The sequence below is a fragment of the Thermobia domestica genome, chromosome 14 (genome assembly GCF_964235325.1).
Source record: "Thermobia domestica chromosome 14, izTheDome1.hap1.1, whole genome shotgun sequence".
Classification (NCBI taxonomy): domain Eukaryota; kingdom Metazoa; phylum Arthropoda; class Insecta; order Zygentoma; family Lepismatidae; genus Thermobia; species Thermobia domestica.
The window spans coordinates 136,720,170-136,737,061 of NC_137467.1; the positions used below are offsets into that span (position 1 = coordinate 136,720,170).

General features: G+C 33.3%; 1 protein-coding gene across 1 annotated transcript in view; it reads left to right on the top strand.

Moving 5' to 3' along the window:
- Nucleotides 1–15,962: 15,962 nt before the first annotated feature.
- The window catches only part of alka (glycine receptor subunit alpha alkaliphile), a 100,482-nt gene continuing 99,552 nt past the window's right edge, over nt 15,963–16,892 (top strand). Inside the window, exon 1 of the mRNA XM_081738885.1 lies at nt 15,963–16,053. Coding sequence (XP_081595011.1) covers nt 16,007–16,053 — 47 coding nt within the window. The 5' untranslated portion in view covers nt 15,963–16,006. The remainder of the gene's footprint in view (nt 16,054–16,892) is intronic.

The window sequence follows — 16,892 nt, forward strand, 5'->3', positions numbered from 1 at the left end:
AAAATAGAAAAATATTTAAGTAAGATAAATGAATATTTGTCCATAGAAAATATTTAGGTAAGATAAAAGAATATTTGATAATAGAAAATATTTAAGTAACATAAATGAATATTTGAAATTTGGAAATATTTAAGAAAGGTAAAGGAGTCTTTCGTAATATGAAAATATTGAAGTAAGACACATGAATATTTGGAAACAGAAAATGTTTAAGTAAGATAAATATATATATTTGATAATAGAAAGTTTTTAAGTAATATAAATAAATATTTGTTAATAGAAAGTATTTAAGTAAGATAAATGAATATTTTAATAGAAAATATTTAAGTAAGATAAGTGAATATTTGTTAATAGAAAATATTTATGTAAGATAAATGATTATGTGATAATACATATATTTATGTAAGATAAATGAATATTTGATCATAGAATATATTTAAGTAAGATAAATGAATATTTGATAATAGAAAATATTTAATATAAATGAATATTTGATAAATGAAAATATTTAAGTAAAATAAGTGAAAGTTGATAATAGAAAATATTTAAGTAAGATAAATTGATATTTTATAAGAGAAAATATTTAATAAAAATAAATATTTGAAAAATGAAAAAATAAGTGAAATTTGATAATAGAAAATATTTAAGTAAGATAAATGAATATTTGTTAATAGAAAATATTTAAGTAAGATAAATGATTATTTGACAATATAATATATGTAAGTACGATAAATAAATATTTGTTAATAGAAAGTTTTTAAGATAAATGAATATTTTAAAAATAAAATATTTAAGTAAAATAAGTGAAATTTGATGATAGAAAATATTTAAGTACTGGTAGAAAATATTCATGTTACTATTAAAATACAAGAGGTTGAATACAAAATTAAGTGAATTGTACACAATTGTTCTAGCTGCTAACTTTGATATCATAGTTATTACTGAGACTTGGTTAAAGCCGTGTGTGTATGATAATGAAATTTTAGATAATAGATATAGTATATGTAGACGAGACAGAAATAGTAAAAAAGGAGGTGGTGTTTTTATAGGAGTATTAAACCACTTTCATACATATAGGGCGATATTCAGAGAGAATTCGTTAATCGAAGGTTAGTCACAGACTAGTTAGTAAGCATACTAAATGTTTACTAAGGAAGGTACACTTTTTGGTATTCAGAGTCTACTTTGATTACAACTATAATGTTGTTTTGGGTATGATTAACTTATAGAACTCTAATGCATCGGTGAGTAAAATAAATGTGGCAACTACGGAAAAGTAGATGAGCGCATGCGTAGTCTGTAAAAATGAAAATACATGAATTACGAAATACGAAATGTTGTGTCGCACGCTAAACCGTAGGTAAAAGATTAGTCTCTGCTCTAGATTAATTAGTCAGATGTGATTAACTTCGTCCAATACCACGTCCTAATCAGAGACTCTGAATACAATTTTGATAACCATCTTTAGTCAACCCCGTAGTATGGTGTTAATCAGACGTCAAAACGACTCTGCATAAGGCCCATAGAATCGACATCAACATAGAAAATATTGAAGCAGTTTGCCTTAAAATTATAGTAGAAAATCGCTCGTATCTAGTAATTGCTGTTTATTTTCCGCCCAATTCTAGAGCGGAAACTTATTATAATTTCTTATCAAGGGAGGAGGAAATCATTAAACCACATCATTTTAATATAATTCTGATTGGTGACTTTAACTTATCTTATAACAGACTCAAAATTTGATTTATTACAAGGGTGAACGATATATTCTTCTCTTGCTAATTTTAACGTTAAATCTATAAATAGCATAAAGAATCGATTTGGCAAAACATTAGATTGAGTCATAACAAACCTCAGTGAAAATATGAATGTATACAGAATATCAGAACCTTTTGTAGCTGAAGATTTATATCACCCAGCTTTGTTAATTCAAGAATCAATAATTGTTAGACCATCTCATGCTAGATGCAACTCGATTACAGTTTATAACTATTCTAAAGCAGATTTTTGGAGTTTCTCTCATGATTTGAGAGAGGTTAGTTGGGATGGAATATATAATTCGAAAGATCCAAATGAAGCATTGGATCACTTTTATAGGGTCTTTAACAGCATTATTGAGAAAAATGTCCCTAAAAGAAAGCTACATAAGAAAAGATCATTCCCAATTGGTTTTCCGCAGACATAATTAAAACTCTGAAACAGAAGGAATATTATAGAAAGATAAAACAACATTCTGAGTATAATGAAACTATGTTTATTGAATTGCGCAAGAAGCTGAAGAAAATGATAAAAATGGAATATAATCTGTATTTACACAATCTTGAAAATAATTTTGATAACAACCCTAGTTATTTTTGGAATTACATTAAAAGTAAAAAACTTAACAATCGAAACATCAACACTATGACATATCGTGGTACACTTTTATTGTCTACACGGGAAATAGCAGATAGTTTTGCACAATACTTTAAAACAATGTATGCTGCTGAACCTCCATCATACGAAATTCCAAGCACACATCAGTTGACAATACCTAATTGCTTAAATATTGATATCATACATGAAGACGAATGCAAGGAATCAATAAAGAAATTAAAATCATGTAAATCCAGTGGACCTGACCAAATACCTAAGTATATATATAAAGGATGTCGCGATCTAATAGTGAAGCTTTGTGTTATATATATAATTTCATTCTGAAAACTCAAATATTTCCTGATAAGTGGAAACTTAGTAAAGTTTGTCCCATTCACAAATCAGGTAATCCTGATGTGATTGAGAACTATAGGCCAATATCATTAATATCAGCACCCTCTAAAATATTTGAACAAATTTTGTACAAAGGAATATATAATCATGTAAAATCACATATTTCTGAATTCCAGCATGGCTTTTGCCCTAAAAGATCAACAGTGACAAATTTAGTAACGTTTACTTAATTTATATTTAATGCAATTAACAATGGTAACTCAGTTGATGTAATTTATACAGATTTTGCTAAAGCATTTGACAAACTTGATCACTCTATCTTGATCAAAAAATTGGCTATGTATGGTTTATCTAATAGTTTGTTGAAATTGATCATATCCTATGTATCAAGTTGAAAACAGTACGTTTCCTATTATCAAACTAATTCAGTACGGTATGAAGTTCTATCAGGTGTCCCACAAGGTTCCAACTTAGGATCATTATTATTTTTTATGTTTTTATAAAGGATCTACCGCAAACAATTAAGTCATCTCATTGTTTGCTGTTTGCAGATGACCTTAAAATATATAAAGTAGTTAATAAAATGAATGATGCTTTAGATTTGCAGACTGACTTAAATAATTGTTACAAGTGGAGCGTAGAAAACAGATTGTTTTTTAATGTAAGAAAATGTCTTGTTATATCATTTTCTAGAAAGTTAGTAACACATAAATATAAGATGAATGACGAAATACTACGAAGAGAGGATAAAGTGAAAGATTTAGGTGTGACAATAAGTTGCCGTCTTACATATGAAAACCATATTGAATCTTGTTAATAATGAGCGTACAGAACATTGGGACATGTAAACAGTAATACTGTTGATTTTAGAAATGAAAATGCAATGTACAGTCTATACAATAGCTTTGTAAAAACTAAATTAGAATATGGATGTATAATTTGGGCTCCCTGCTATCAATATTATATAAAAAAGATTGAACGGGTACAAAATAAATTTTTAAGGTGTCTCTTTTATAAAAAAACATAAACGATCATCGTATCAAGAGAGAATATCGTATAGAACCCTTTTAACGAAATTTCATTATGATAGCTTGTGTGATAGGAGGTAATTAATTGATCAAATGTTCTTGTACAAAATAGTAAATGGTTTGGTCGATAGTCAGGAACTATTACATTCATTAAATTTTAATATTAGGAAGCACAGTCTACGAGTTCGATTACCTTTTCACTGTTATAAATCTAATACACTCGTACATCAAAATTCGCCAATAGCAAGGATAACTAGAAAGCATAATCTATTAGTGAAAAATGTTGTGATGTCGACTTTGCAATGAATATTGAATATTATATTACTATAATAAAAGAATATATTAGTAAGTAAAACAGTACTTTTGTAGCTAATGAGGACCTACTGATTTGCAATGCGATTTGGACCATGCATATTTACAAACTACAAAACAAATATTAAATACATATAAAATTATATATAGGAATATCTACGGTTTGCACTTTATTGATGTATTCGTTTATTACACATTTATAACAAAACGATGTATTTTCTCTTTTACTATGTAATGTGTTGAATGTATGTATTATTCATTATTCTGTATGTTTCTTACTTTTCTTTTCACTCTGTTTATTCTTTTCTTTTTGTAATGTCTGCTTTTATTAGTTTTAGTGTGTAGTTTTATAAGAAAAGTACCTGTGATACCTATTGTAAATGAAGCAATAGCTCTGTAATAGGTAATAGTGATAAATAAATAAATAAATAAATAATAGAAAGTTTTTAAGTAATTTAAGTGAATATTTGTTAATAGAAAGTATTTAATTAAGATAAATGAATATTTGTTAATAGAAAATATTTAATTAAGATAAATGAATATTTGTTAATAGAAAGTATTTAAGTAAGATAAATGAATTTTTGATAATAGAAAGTATTTAAGTAAGAGAAATGAATATTTGATAAGAGAAAAAAATTAAGTAAGAGAAATGAATATTTGATAAGAGAAACTATTTAATATAAATGAATATTTAAAAGTTGGAAAATTAAAGTAAGATAAATGAATATTTAATAATATAAGGTTTTTAAGTAAGATAAATGAATATTTGATAATGGGAAGTTTTCAAGTAAAATAAATGAATGCTTGTTAATAGAATTTTTTAAAAGTAAGGTAAATGATTATTTGATAAGAGAAAATATTGCATATAAATTTTTGAAAACGACTCAAACGATTTAGTTTATTTCAAAAATCAATGTACCTTAGTTACCCTATAATGCGTTATAAGTCAGTATTTCTCAAACTTTTTCAAGTGGGATCCACTCTTATTAGTCAGAATTTTCTACGGACCAGATTACTTTTGCCGCTTTCGAAAACGTATTTTTTTTAAATTTTTTATCAAATATTTTAAGCAAATGCTAGTACTCTTATATTTTTATATAATATTAATTAAAAATTCCATTAAATTTGTAATAGGAGTCTATTATTAGTAGAAAATAATTGAAGACTCTCAAGAATAGTTTATAATAAATCTGTACAAGCTATTAGAATTTGTATAATAATTGCCCTCTTAAATTGTAAATCTATTTATTTATTAATCTATTATTATTCATACAGTCTCTATCTGTTTTCGATTCTCAACTACAGTTTGCTAGAAGCAATCCACTTGAATTTTATTTTGTTTGTTACGTTTAGATTAATGATCAACGTAAGATGACCACAAGGGCAGACCTATAGAACTACAGTTTGAGAAACGCTGGTATACGCAATTTTTCCTGAGAAATTCCACAAAAATTAGTTTATTCTGAAAGATTATTATTATTATTATTATTATTATTATTATTATTATTATTATTATTATTATTATTATTATTATTATTATTATTATTATTATTATTAATGAGTTTATTAGAAGCATCTGATGTGAGAAAACTTTGTTTATATTCCAGAAATGTATATCCTAACAACTATGTATAAAATTACACGAACTGACATAAAATAAATGGGTACTTCCGGTTGACGTGGAAAGTTGAAATTTAGCATGATTGTAGCTTTTCGGGACTAACCCACAGAAAAAGTTCCAAATGTGAATATTTTTAATTTTTAAAGGGTTTGAAGGGAGGATGAAAAAATTTCCCTTGTTATTTAAGTGAGTCTTTTTTTTTATACCTATAATCTCATATTTTAGGTACTTAGAAGTGGAATGCCAACTTGAAATTCGGTATGCTTGTACATTTTCTATAGGACAATTTAACAAAATCACTAATATAAAAATTTCCAACTTTAGAATGATTTTATGGGAAACTGGAAAAATCTTTCCCTTGTTATTTATATCGGACATCTTTTACACCCCAAAATGTTTAGACACTTCCGGCAGAATTGGAATAATGAAATTTGGTATGATTGTAGTCTTCCGGGACTAATCCACAGCAAAATTGCCAAAAGGGAATATTTTTAGTTTTTAGGGGTCTAAAGGGGAGGAATGAAGAAATTCACCGTGTTATTGAAATGGGCCTTTTTTAAACTACAATCTCATGTTTTAGGTACTTAGAATTAGAATAAAAATTTGAATTAAGTATGCTTGTACGTTATAGTTAGCGTTACCTAAGTAAATCACCAAAAATAAAAATTTCTAACTTTAGTGGGTTGTATCAATTGAAAAATCTTTCCCATGTTATTTATATGGCACATACCTACAATATTGTTAATCTGTATTGTTATTGTTATCTTATGTTATCATTATGACATGAAATACGAGGTCGTAAGTCGAGCAAAAGCGGGAGTTCGGGGGAGTGAAGCCCCCAGCTGGCCAAAGGCTAGTTTGATTAATAAAACTACAGTGTGTCGTACGTACTTTCTTATACAAAGAACCACAAGGATTTATTTATTCTTAATGGTGAGTATTTTGTTTTCGGACGATTTTCTAGAATATGTCGCCGGGGATTTTGTTGATGTTTCATAAATATGTATTCCATTAAATTTACTTATCAATTCGCATAATTTCTACATCGTCTGACAGTTTATATTAGTTATAATTCACAGATCAAAATCACATCCGCAATTTTAGGTGAAATGCTAATTTTCATTTGGCCCATTCCCATTTCACCCTATGGTTTTATCAAGAAGGAAATACAAATGTAAGATCTGACAGTGTTTTCATACTTAAACATAAATAAGTTGCTAAAAAGCGTTTAACTATTTCATATATATATATATATATATATATATATATATATATATATATATATATATATATATATATATATATATATATATATATATATATATATATTCAAATAACTGTAACATAAACTAATTCACATTTACAGAAAGTTGCATATATCAAAGAAATCGAAATCAATATGAAGATGACCTAAGCTACTAATCATTGTTGCAAGAGTTTTGAATTATGCTGTATTTAGAACACCTAGAAGGATTTATTTATTTTGAAAATGCGACATGATATTAAATAAGCACAATCAACAGTCAACTCGTAACTACACTATGTACAGTCAACTCGTAACTACACTATGTACAGGATGGGCCATATTGACGGGATACATTTAAAATGCATTTGCGGAACATGTTGAACACAACATTTATCACGTAGTATGTGGAACACATTACTAAAAAACGGAAGTTTTATACTGTGTTCAATGTTTGAAGATTGCATCTCTTAGATGGGTACCATTTTGACAACATTCTTTGGCTCTAACAATCGTGTTCATCATAGTTTGACACAGAATTTTAGGCAGAGATGGCTATTATCACCCTTCAGGTGTTGCCCTTCAGTTCATTGGTAGCAATGGGCTTTGCGGTGTACACTTTCTCCATCAGATAACCCCACAGGAAATAGTACTGTGAAGTTAGATCGGAAGATCGGGTGGTCAATGAATATCATCGAATATGGAGATGTGACGGTCCGGAAAGTGTTATCGAAGGGTTGTCATTCACACTACTACAGTATGATTGGTGGCACCATCATGCTGTATCCACATGTTCCTTAGGTCAATCCGTCTCATTTTAGGAATGAAAAAAAAGTTTCCTAACATTGCTTGTACCGCCCAACGGGGAATGTGACGGTGCTGTTATGTTTTCTAATGAATTTTTATTAATTCTTCTTAAGTTCGGGTCTGGAAACGTTTCTGCCATGTTTTCCGGTCTTCAGCTTCCACTTTTAACTCCCAATATTTTCTTTTATTTTTCAAATCATCGATCTGTTGTGTTCTTCTTCTCCCTACTCCTCGCTTTCCTTCCATCTTTCCTTCTTTGGCGGCATGAAGAAGATAATTTCTTCGCAAGATGTGTCCAACTCAATTGGCTTTCCTATGAAGGATGCTGGCTAAAAGTGCTTTCTTCTCTCCCACCAGCTTTAAAAACAATCTTCGTTTGTTTTCTCTTCGTTAATTTTATATTTTCCATCTTCCTTCAACACCACATTTCGAAGCTCTCTAAATATTTCTTCTCTAACTTCTGTAATGTCCAAGTCCCTGAACAATAAAGTCCAATACTCGATATATAACACTTGATCAAATGCTTCTTTAGTCCAATATTAAGCCTGCAAGTTAAGAGTGATTTTTTTCTTCTTCTTGAATGTCTCTTTGGCTGTGACAGTTCTTAAACTGATCTCTTTGGTTCAGTAACCGTTTCTCGTCAAAATATTTCTGAAATATTTGACATGCTTGACCTCTTCAAGTTCTCTTTCTTGTACTCTTGTAAAGATGCGCCTCCACGGGATATTCTCATGACTTTCGATTTTTAGGCGTTGGTTTCTATTACACATTTTTCCCCAATGTCAACTATCTTGTCCATCATTTTCTATAGTTCTTCTTCGGTTCTAGCTATAATAACCGTATCGTCTGCATATGTGACCTTATTAGTGATCTGCTCTCCAATTCCCATTAATGCTTCTTCATTTAAACATTTCCTGTAAATGTTGAATAAATGTTGGAGTGACATGCTACATCGTTGCTTGACTCCTCTTCCAATCTCCACTCCTTGATTCAAACACAACTTCACTCGTTGTTTCATGTACAGGCTGCGAATGAGTCGTCGGTCTCTTCAGTTGAATACTACCGTCGGTACTACCGAATCCTTTAAGTAGTGTCAGAAATTCGGTACAATTGCCCCGGTGGAAAGCTTTTTGCCAGTTGAAGAAGCAGAAACACAATTCTTCCTTAACGTCAAGAAGTCGTTCTGATTCATTCTCATACCCTAAGGCCCGTTACACAGTCAAGCGGAGCTCCGCGCTCCGCGCCCCGTCTTCCGCCCTCCGCACTACGCGTGTGTGCTTACACAGTCATCCGTAGCTACGCGCTACGCGTCACGTGATTATATACATGATTCTTCTCAGTCAGTGTTGCGAGTCTACATAAAAAGTTCGAAACGACAATAGTGGCATCTTAATATTTCTGTAAGAAGAGAAAACGAAGAACACAGAAAAATAAATGTCTCAAGATTCATTCCTTAGTTTCTTAAAGAAGTCTGAAGGGAGGTTTACGTCTGTGTATATAGATTTGCGAGAAGACGAGAAGTACTTTAATAATTTCTGTACGTCAATTCAGTCGTTCGATGACCTAATTGAAAAAAAAAAAAATCCATCGAAATTATAAAAATGCAGTTTAAATAAAATTCATATGCACGCTCTTAAAATGCAGTACTTAACAGATACTGTTTTTTAACAAATGAAAATAACCTATGTTTGTACATTTGGTTAGAACTTCACATCCAATCAACTATTTAATAGTAGAGATAAATTATTTGCCTCAATTTATCTTTTTTCATTGTCCATACCTTCATTTTTACCAAAAAAAATCTTTTACATATCTTGTTCCATGCCTGTTCACGAATGTCACGCTTTTTGTGTTAATCACAAGAGGGATCCCATTAACATGGTGTTAATTTAACCTCCGTGATAATTGAAACTGAAACTGAAATTTGTTGAAAGAAAGTCCAAAAATTATAATAGTCACGTACTGTTAACAGTGGTATATTAGAGGCACCACATGTACAGTTCCAATTAAGCAAAGACATTAATTGAAAGTTCCAATTAAACGAAGACAATATAACTAAATTAAAAATAACACTAAAAAATATGAAAATAGTATTATAGAACAGTATAAAATATTATTTAGCAACTCACTATCAAAAATAAGAAAAGAAATCTGTATCAATTTGCATTTTGCTTTTGCTACCATGCACGTTTCTTTTTAAATTTTAAAGAGAAGTGGCTGCTCCGCGCGCGGAGTTCCGCTTGACTATGTAAGCACCCATTTGCTCAATGGCCTTATCTGCCTCGCGGAGCGCGGAGCGCGGATAGGGCCACGCGGAGGCTGCTCCGCGCGCGGAGGCCTCCGCGTGACTATGTATGCACCCATAAGAATCAATAGAACAATCTTGCCACGCGGGACTCCGCGCGCGGAGCTCCGCGTGACTGTGTAACGGGCCTAATAGCATGGGAAACCATATTGATCTTCCTCCAAGGTCTCTTTTATCTTACTTTCCACTCGCATGTTCAGTATACGCGCAATAATCTTTCCAATGTGAGATATAAGACTAATGGCAATGTGATCACTGCACTTCTTTGCTTGCTGCTTCTTGGGTAGTGAAACCATTCTAATATCAACAAAATCCTTTGGCCAATGTCCGTTTAGGTGTATCTTGTTAATAAGTAAAATCAGTATTTTCACTGCATTATCTCTTTATCCCTTGACCAAGTCTTCTTGCATGTCGTCGTCTCCAGTGGTTCTCCCCTATATACCTAGGTTTATAACAGAATACCCGTTTTCGCACAGGGATAATACGTTTTACATTATAATTAAAGAGCAATGGAGGCTGAATTTGGATTTAAACAGCAACGGAAGTGTTATTGTTTGTCTAGCGACCTCGAAAACTATGTAATCGACATTAATAACGGTGATTTTCGATCATTTTTATAGGGTTCCCCCAATCCCCAAGTAGCGGAGCTGAATTAGGATTTAAACGGTATCGGAAATATCATTGTTCATCTCAGCGACCACAAAAACTATGGATTCGACACTAGTATCGGTTATTTTTGATCATTTTTAAATATCTCCCCCTCCCCTAAGTTGCACCGTCAAAGTGAAATGATAAAAACTGTCCCAGGATCAAACCTCATCTATTTTGAAAATTTGATCGAGATCGGTCGGGTGGATATATCCCACTCCCTTTCCTTTGCGTTGTACCCTCAAAGTGAATCGATAAAAAATTTCCCAGGCCTGAACTTCATCTATATTGAAAATTTGATAGAAATCGGTCGGGTGGTCCAAGATGTACGAAGTCATAAACGTAGTGACTTTCAATTTATGGTATATCTACTATATAAAATTGAAAGTCACTGTGTTTGTGATTTCATACCTCTTGAACTACTCAACCTATCTTGATCGAATTTTCAATATAGACCATACATGAGGTTCGGACCTGGATTTTTTTTTCATATTTCACTTTGACAGTACAACTTAGGGAAGGGAGAGATAATTAAAAATCATCAAAAGTGGCCGACATTAGTGTCGAATCCACAGTTTTCAATCGCTGAGATGAACGTGAGACTTCCGATGCTGTTTAAATCCAATTCAGTCTTTAAGTCCAAAATGAAACGTAATCTCCGCATGCGAAGAACAGGTATTCTGCAAGTTAATGATATATATATACCAATAATGTTCTGTCGCTTTTTGTAGAGGTTTGTGTTCCATTGGCCCTCACACGGTGAGTTGAACGCAACTAGAGATAAGGCGAAGATCAGTTATGGTGGGGGTATATCCAACATACTACCTGGTTGTAGCAGTTCAGTTACATCATGAACTTGCATAAGAGCAGAGTGAACATGGAACATCCACAGAGCGTCATAAGGGCGTGTATCCCGCACGAGTTCAAACTGGGATCAAACGCCGATACAGCGGGGCGAAAGATATACCAGGCCTTTGGTGAGGGTGTCCTGACTACGGGGACAGGGCACCGGTGGTTTAACAAGTTTAAGGATGGTTACGAAACACTCGAAGACGCACCACGTACCGGAAGACCAACATGAAGATTTTCAGGCAGCAATTGAGACGAACAGAGGTCAGATATGTGAGGAACTGGGACTACAATTCAGTGTAAGTTAAAAAAAAAAAAAAAAATTCAGCAGCACCTAGATTAACTTTGGAAGCACTACAAATTGGGTCGATGGGTCCCACATGATTTGACTCCAGGCCAGAAGGCAACGCGAGCAGACACCTGTGTTTCTTTGCTGTCTCGTCTGAAGAAGGAGCCATTTCTGGAAAGGGTGTTGACATGTGATGAGAAGTGGGTCCTGTACGAAGCTCCACGGTGCCGTCATCATTGGTTAGCATCCCATGAACCGGTTCCAAAACAGTCGCAACCAGCACTGCAACAGAAGAAGGTCCTCAAATGTGTTCGATGGACTGCTCGCGGCATCGTGCATCGGGAACTGCTATCAGCTGGTCAGAGCATCAATGCAATTGTGTACTGTCAGCAGTTGAGCCATGTTTAAGAAAAACTAAAAAATCTGGAGCCAGCACTTCTGAATTGCGAAAAGGTCCACCTGTTACAGGACAACGCTACGCTCCGCGTGCCTAGGATGACCCGGGATACCATTCCGTGCCTTGGAGGGGAAAAACTATTGCATTCGCCATACTCCTCGGACATTGTGCCGTGGACAATCACTTTAGAGGACGCAAGTTCAAATCTCTAGTAGAGGTGCAAAATGCACTTGATACCTTCTTCGCTTCACGGTCCACCAAGTTCTACCGCGATGGAATCCATAGCCTTCCACAACGTTGGCGGAAGGTCGTCGATGCAGATGGGGACTATTTCTGATCTTCCAGGTACATCTTAGGTGACATGTCGATGTTAGAAGGTGGTGGGTGAAAAGGCAATAGAACTTTCTGGTTACATTTATATATTCAGTAAAAAAGTCTTCACTGTTATGAAAATCTCCGACTACTGGGAAGAGTTCGGAGACTGGTACAATGATTCTATTCTACTTTCAATACGTAAAGAAGTATTCTCGTCTATTCCCCTTTGGATCTTTCTTATATTCACAGTATCTTGCTCGGCCTAAAGCCTCGCACTTTATGTTTCATCATTTGCTTCCGCTCTTCGCACAGCAAGAATACGACGGCATTATTCTTTGTGATTTTCCCTTAGAATACGCTTTATTCTGCCTTAGAATATGGAATTCAATCAAAATTTAATAATAAAAATCCATGTCGGGTTAAGTGTTTAGTTCAACTATTTATTGCAAATAGTTTCCCCGTTTTTCCCTGATGATGAAATTGACAGTCTCGAAGTAATTTTTGAGGAAAACAAATAGAAATTGCTCCTGTGCGCTCGTTGAAAGCGGAATTTCAGGGAAGGGTATCGCATATACCCACTGGGTTGGAATAAGAAGTATATGTACCAAGTTTCATATCCCTAAAACGTTTCTAATTTTAAAGAATTTCGAGATAGGTCTATCTCATTATAACAATACAACCCCGTCCTTTTTCTTCCCTTCTCAGGGAAACATCAAGAAACGCTGAAAGACGTTTTTAGTTATTTTAAATAAAAAGTTTCAGTACCAAGTTTCATGTGTCCAACCTTATTGGATTTCGAGATATGGTCATCTGTTATAACCCCAGCCTTTTTTTCTTCCCATCTCTAGGAGAAATATTAAAAACGGTGAAACGTGTTTCTAATTATTTTAAATTGAAAGTCCATACATCAAATTTCATGTATGTGCCCTTCAGAGATTCAGAGATATGGATACTTTATTATAATAATTACCATCCCTTTTCCCTCCCTTCCCTGTAGAATTTCGAACAATCTCTCCTAAGTGGCACCTTACGTCACAAATCCTATGCACTGTCAAAATTTAAAGCTTCTAGTTTAAGTGGTTTGACTTAGCGTGGATCAGTTAGTTATTAATTCATTGAGGACTTTTGTATATAGAGAGATTAAAAAGATTGATAATTCTTGATGCAGACATTACACTAAATGAGTTGTCTTCTGTATATCTATCGGTTTTTGATCAATCTTAATCAAATTCTTCATTGTGATGTATTTAGGACCAAATTAAATAAATGTCAAGTAAATTTGTTCTAAGAGACAGCTTTTCTGTTCATTTTCTCTTCATGCGTTGTGCTCAATTATCGTTACTCATAATCTATTATATAAAAGAGAACGCACAAATCCTTTGTTAGCTCATCACGCTAATACGGCTGAACCAATTTCTTTCATTTTTGGGGGGTTATTAGGATTTGGACCCTAGATGGTTTTTATCATATCACTTTAATTTTTAATTACCAGTGTCTTGAGATAATTGACCATTCAAGTGTCCATAACGTACAAATCACTTTGTTAGTTCATCATAGGTATAAAAATAAACGTATTTATATGCAACCCGCATGACCGTGTCACTCGGCGGGTTAACATAAATGACAGGCGCTATAATGTTAACATTTACTGCAATTTGAAAGCGAAAAAGTAAAAATTATCTAAGTAACAAAGTTTATTGCGTTCCGGGGTGACCGCAGCGAAGCGGGGTGAACGCTGCTAGTTTTGTAATAAATGTTTGCTTAACAGACAATTATTATTGATAAATTGTACAATTCTCAGTGCAGTTCGACCTCAAATATAAGGTACGGGACACCACATTATAATTTCTCGCCTTATTTCTTTTTATTAAAAAAATCAGATCATGTTATACTGCAGTTATTACTGAAACATTTACTTATGAAATACGAATAGGGTGTTTATCGAAAACATCGTCTGAAGAAAACTCATTCGCAAAGGTTAACTTCCCATCAGGCCCGCAACCAGAGCGGTGCTAGGGGGTGCCCCCCTAAACTTTCCGTGGCCCCTCCAGACCTCAACACACACAAAAAAATAGATATGTGTAAGAGATTTTTTAATGACTTGGCCCTTCTTAACATATCCATGGCCCCCCAAAACTCTGTGGCTGGTTGCGGGCCTGCTTCCCATTGTTAACTTTTTCATTAAAAATGACTTACTCGACATTATAAGGTCGTTAATGACGTATGAAAAATATCACTTGACTCATTTTTCAGGAAATCACTCAAAAAGAACTTACCTCCAAGAATAAACTACCCATTTTGGATTTTTTTTTTTCAGAACAAGTGACCTATGCACATTGTCAAGTTGTTAATAAAATATTTATTCATAAAATATGAACAAATCACTTGAATCTCAGAAAACTGTCCAATATGACATATTGATGTATGAAATATAAACAAAATCGGTAGAGTAGTTTTAGATAAAATCGATTTTTTATTTATTTATTTCATCCTCCTGTAAACTGTTATTTTTGTAGAGAGAACATTTAAAAAATCAACCCTGGGAGATATTATAAAAACCTTAAAATTTGATATGAGTACATTCAACAATATATTGTGCTATTAATAACGAAAACAATCTTCTCCCATAAAACACTAAGTTTAAGTAACACTATTACTGATACTCTTCTAGGATTTTTGATTATTTGTAACAAACATTTTGAGGCTTTAACTCCATACTGCTTCATCGAATGTGGGAGAAGTTTGTATATTGTGTGAAAGTGTGTCCGGAGACCAAAAGTGCGTATGAAAGGGTTGAGTTGAGTTGATTTTGAGTTTAACGTCCCGTTCAGCAGCGAGGCTATATGAGACGTGGACCTACTGATTAACGTGGAATCCGAACCACATGACGTATGAAAGGGTTAAGATCAACACATTTCAAAGTTGAATACTGCTCTTCCCAATGACACGGGTTGCACCTGTTTATGGTTTGGTACAATACTTTGCGGCCGTAACCTTGCAACCAGAACCTGGCAAACCATAATCTCATCTGGCAAAAATCTCACATAAATAATATCTTGCCTAGGCAAAACTTGCCGTCCAAAATCTCACAGGAGCGAGTTTTTCTGTGAAGAATGCTCAGAGCATTTCTGTCTGAATGTATATACATTGAAAATAATTGAATAATGGTGGAAATTATTTTCAATGTACGCTTGGAAACTAATAACTACTATAAGTAAAAGATTAGTCATAGAATTAATAATCAATTTAATTAATTTTACTATAATGAAAAACTTAAGTTAGCTAAGCAGTTACTTCCCGTATAGATTAAATTTCCAATTCTTTTGGATAAAAACATCTTCGTAGTTCATATATATAAAGAGTCTTCAGTATTTTGTATAAGGACTTTATAGCCTCTAGCAGTGATTTCTTAGTAGCTTTGTTGTGTTTTGCAGCCTGCAGGCCGTGAGAAATCAGCGTGATGCAGGATGTGGAGAGCCTCGCGGAATGAGACGTCGAATTTGGCTTTCTCTTGCCCTTGCCATATTCACACGGTAAGGCCTAGAAATAAATCACATGGTAAGTGCTAGAAATAAATCACATGGTAAGTACTGGTTTTGAAGCTGTGGATCTTTAAATGTTCATTTTTTCATGTTTTCGACAACCTATAACTCCGAAAAGAAGTATTTGTGCACCCAGGTTGGTCATACTTTTGGTCTTATTTTGGTGTCAGAAGTAATCTCCCAAACGTTGTCAGTGTTGTTTTGAAACATCCTGTATAGGTCCCAGCTACTTCCTTTCCTTTCCTCGGAGTGTTTACCAAGAGCAGGGGTAAAAGTGGATCTGAAAAGGTAGGGGGACGCATGACGTCACACCATCCCCGTGCCTATCTTTACCCATTGTATTTTCTTTTATAAAGTGGTTAACGCCACAGATATTTTCGGGAAGTAAGGGTACGACGTCCCTGCGCGTTCCCCCGCACTTTTACCCCTCACCAAGGGACATCATCCCTCATATATGACGGCTAAGATGGCCAATAGATGTCAAAAGCTCTGAAATCTAATTCCTATCCTAATCCTAATCAAACTACAGACCAAGTAGAGATATAAGAACAACAAAGAGATGGCATCTTTTTGGTTAGTAAAATTTTATTTTTATTTCCTTTTTTATTTTTCTTTTCTTTGGGTGGGGAAAGAGTGTGAATTATTATCTTGAATTATTCATGCGTCTCGGAAAGTCTGAATGTTAGAGACGAAGACTTCATTTAAAATAATTAGACACGTCTTTCAGTGTTCATATATATATATGACCTAATAGGGAAGAAAAAAGGGTAGCGTTACAATTGTTATAATTAGATAACTACATCTCGAAATTCGTTACGGTTAAAGACATT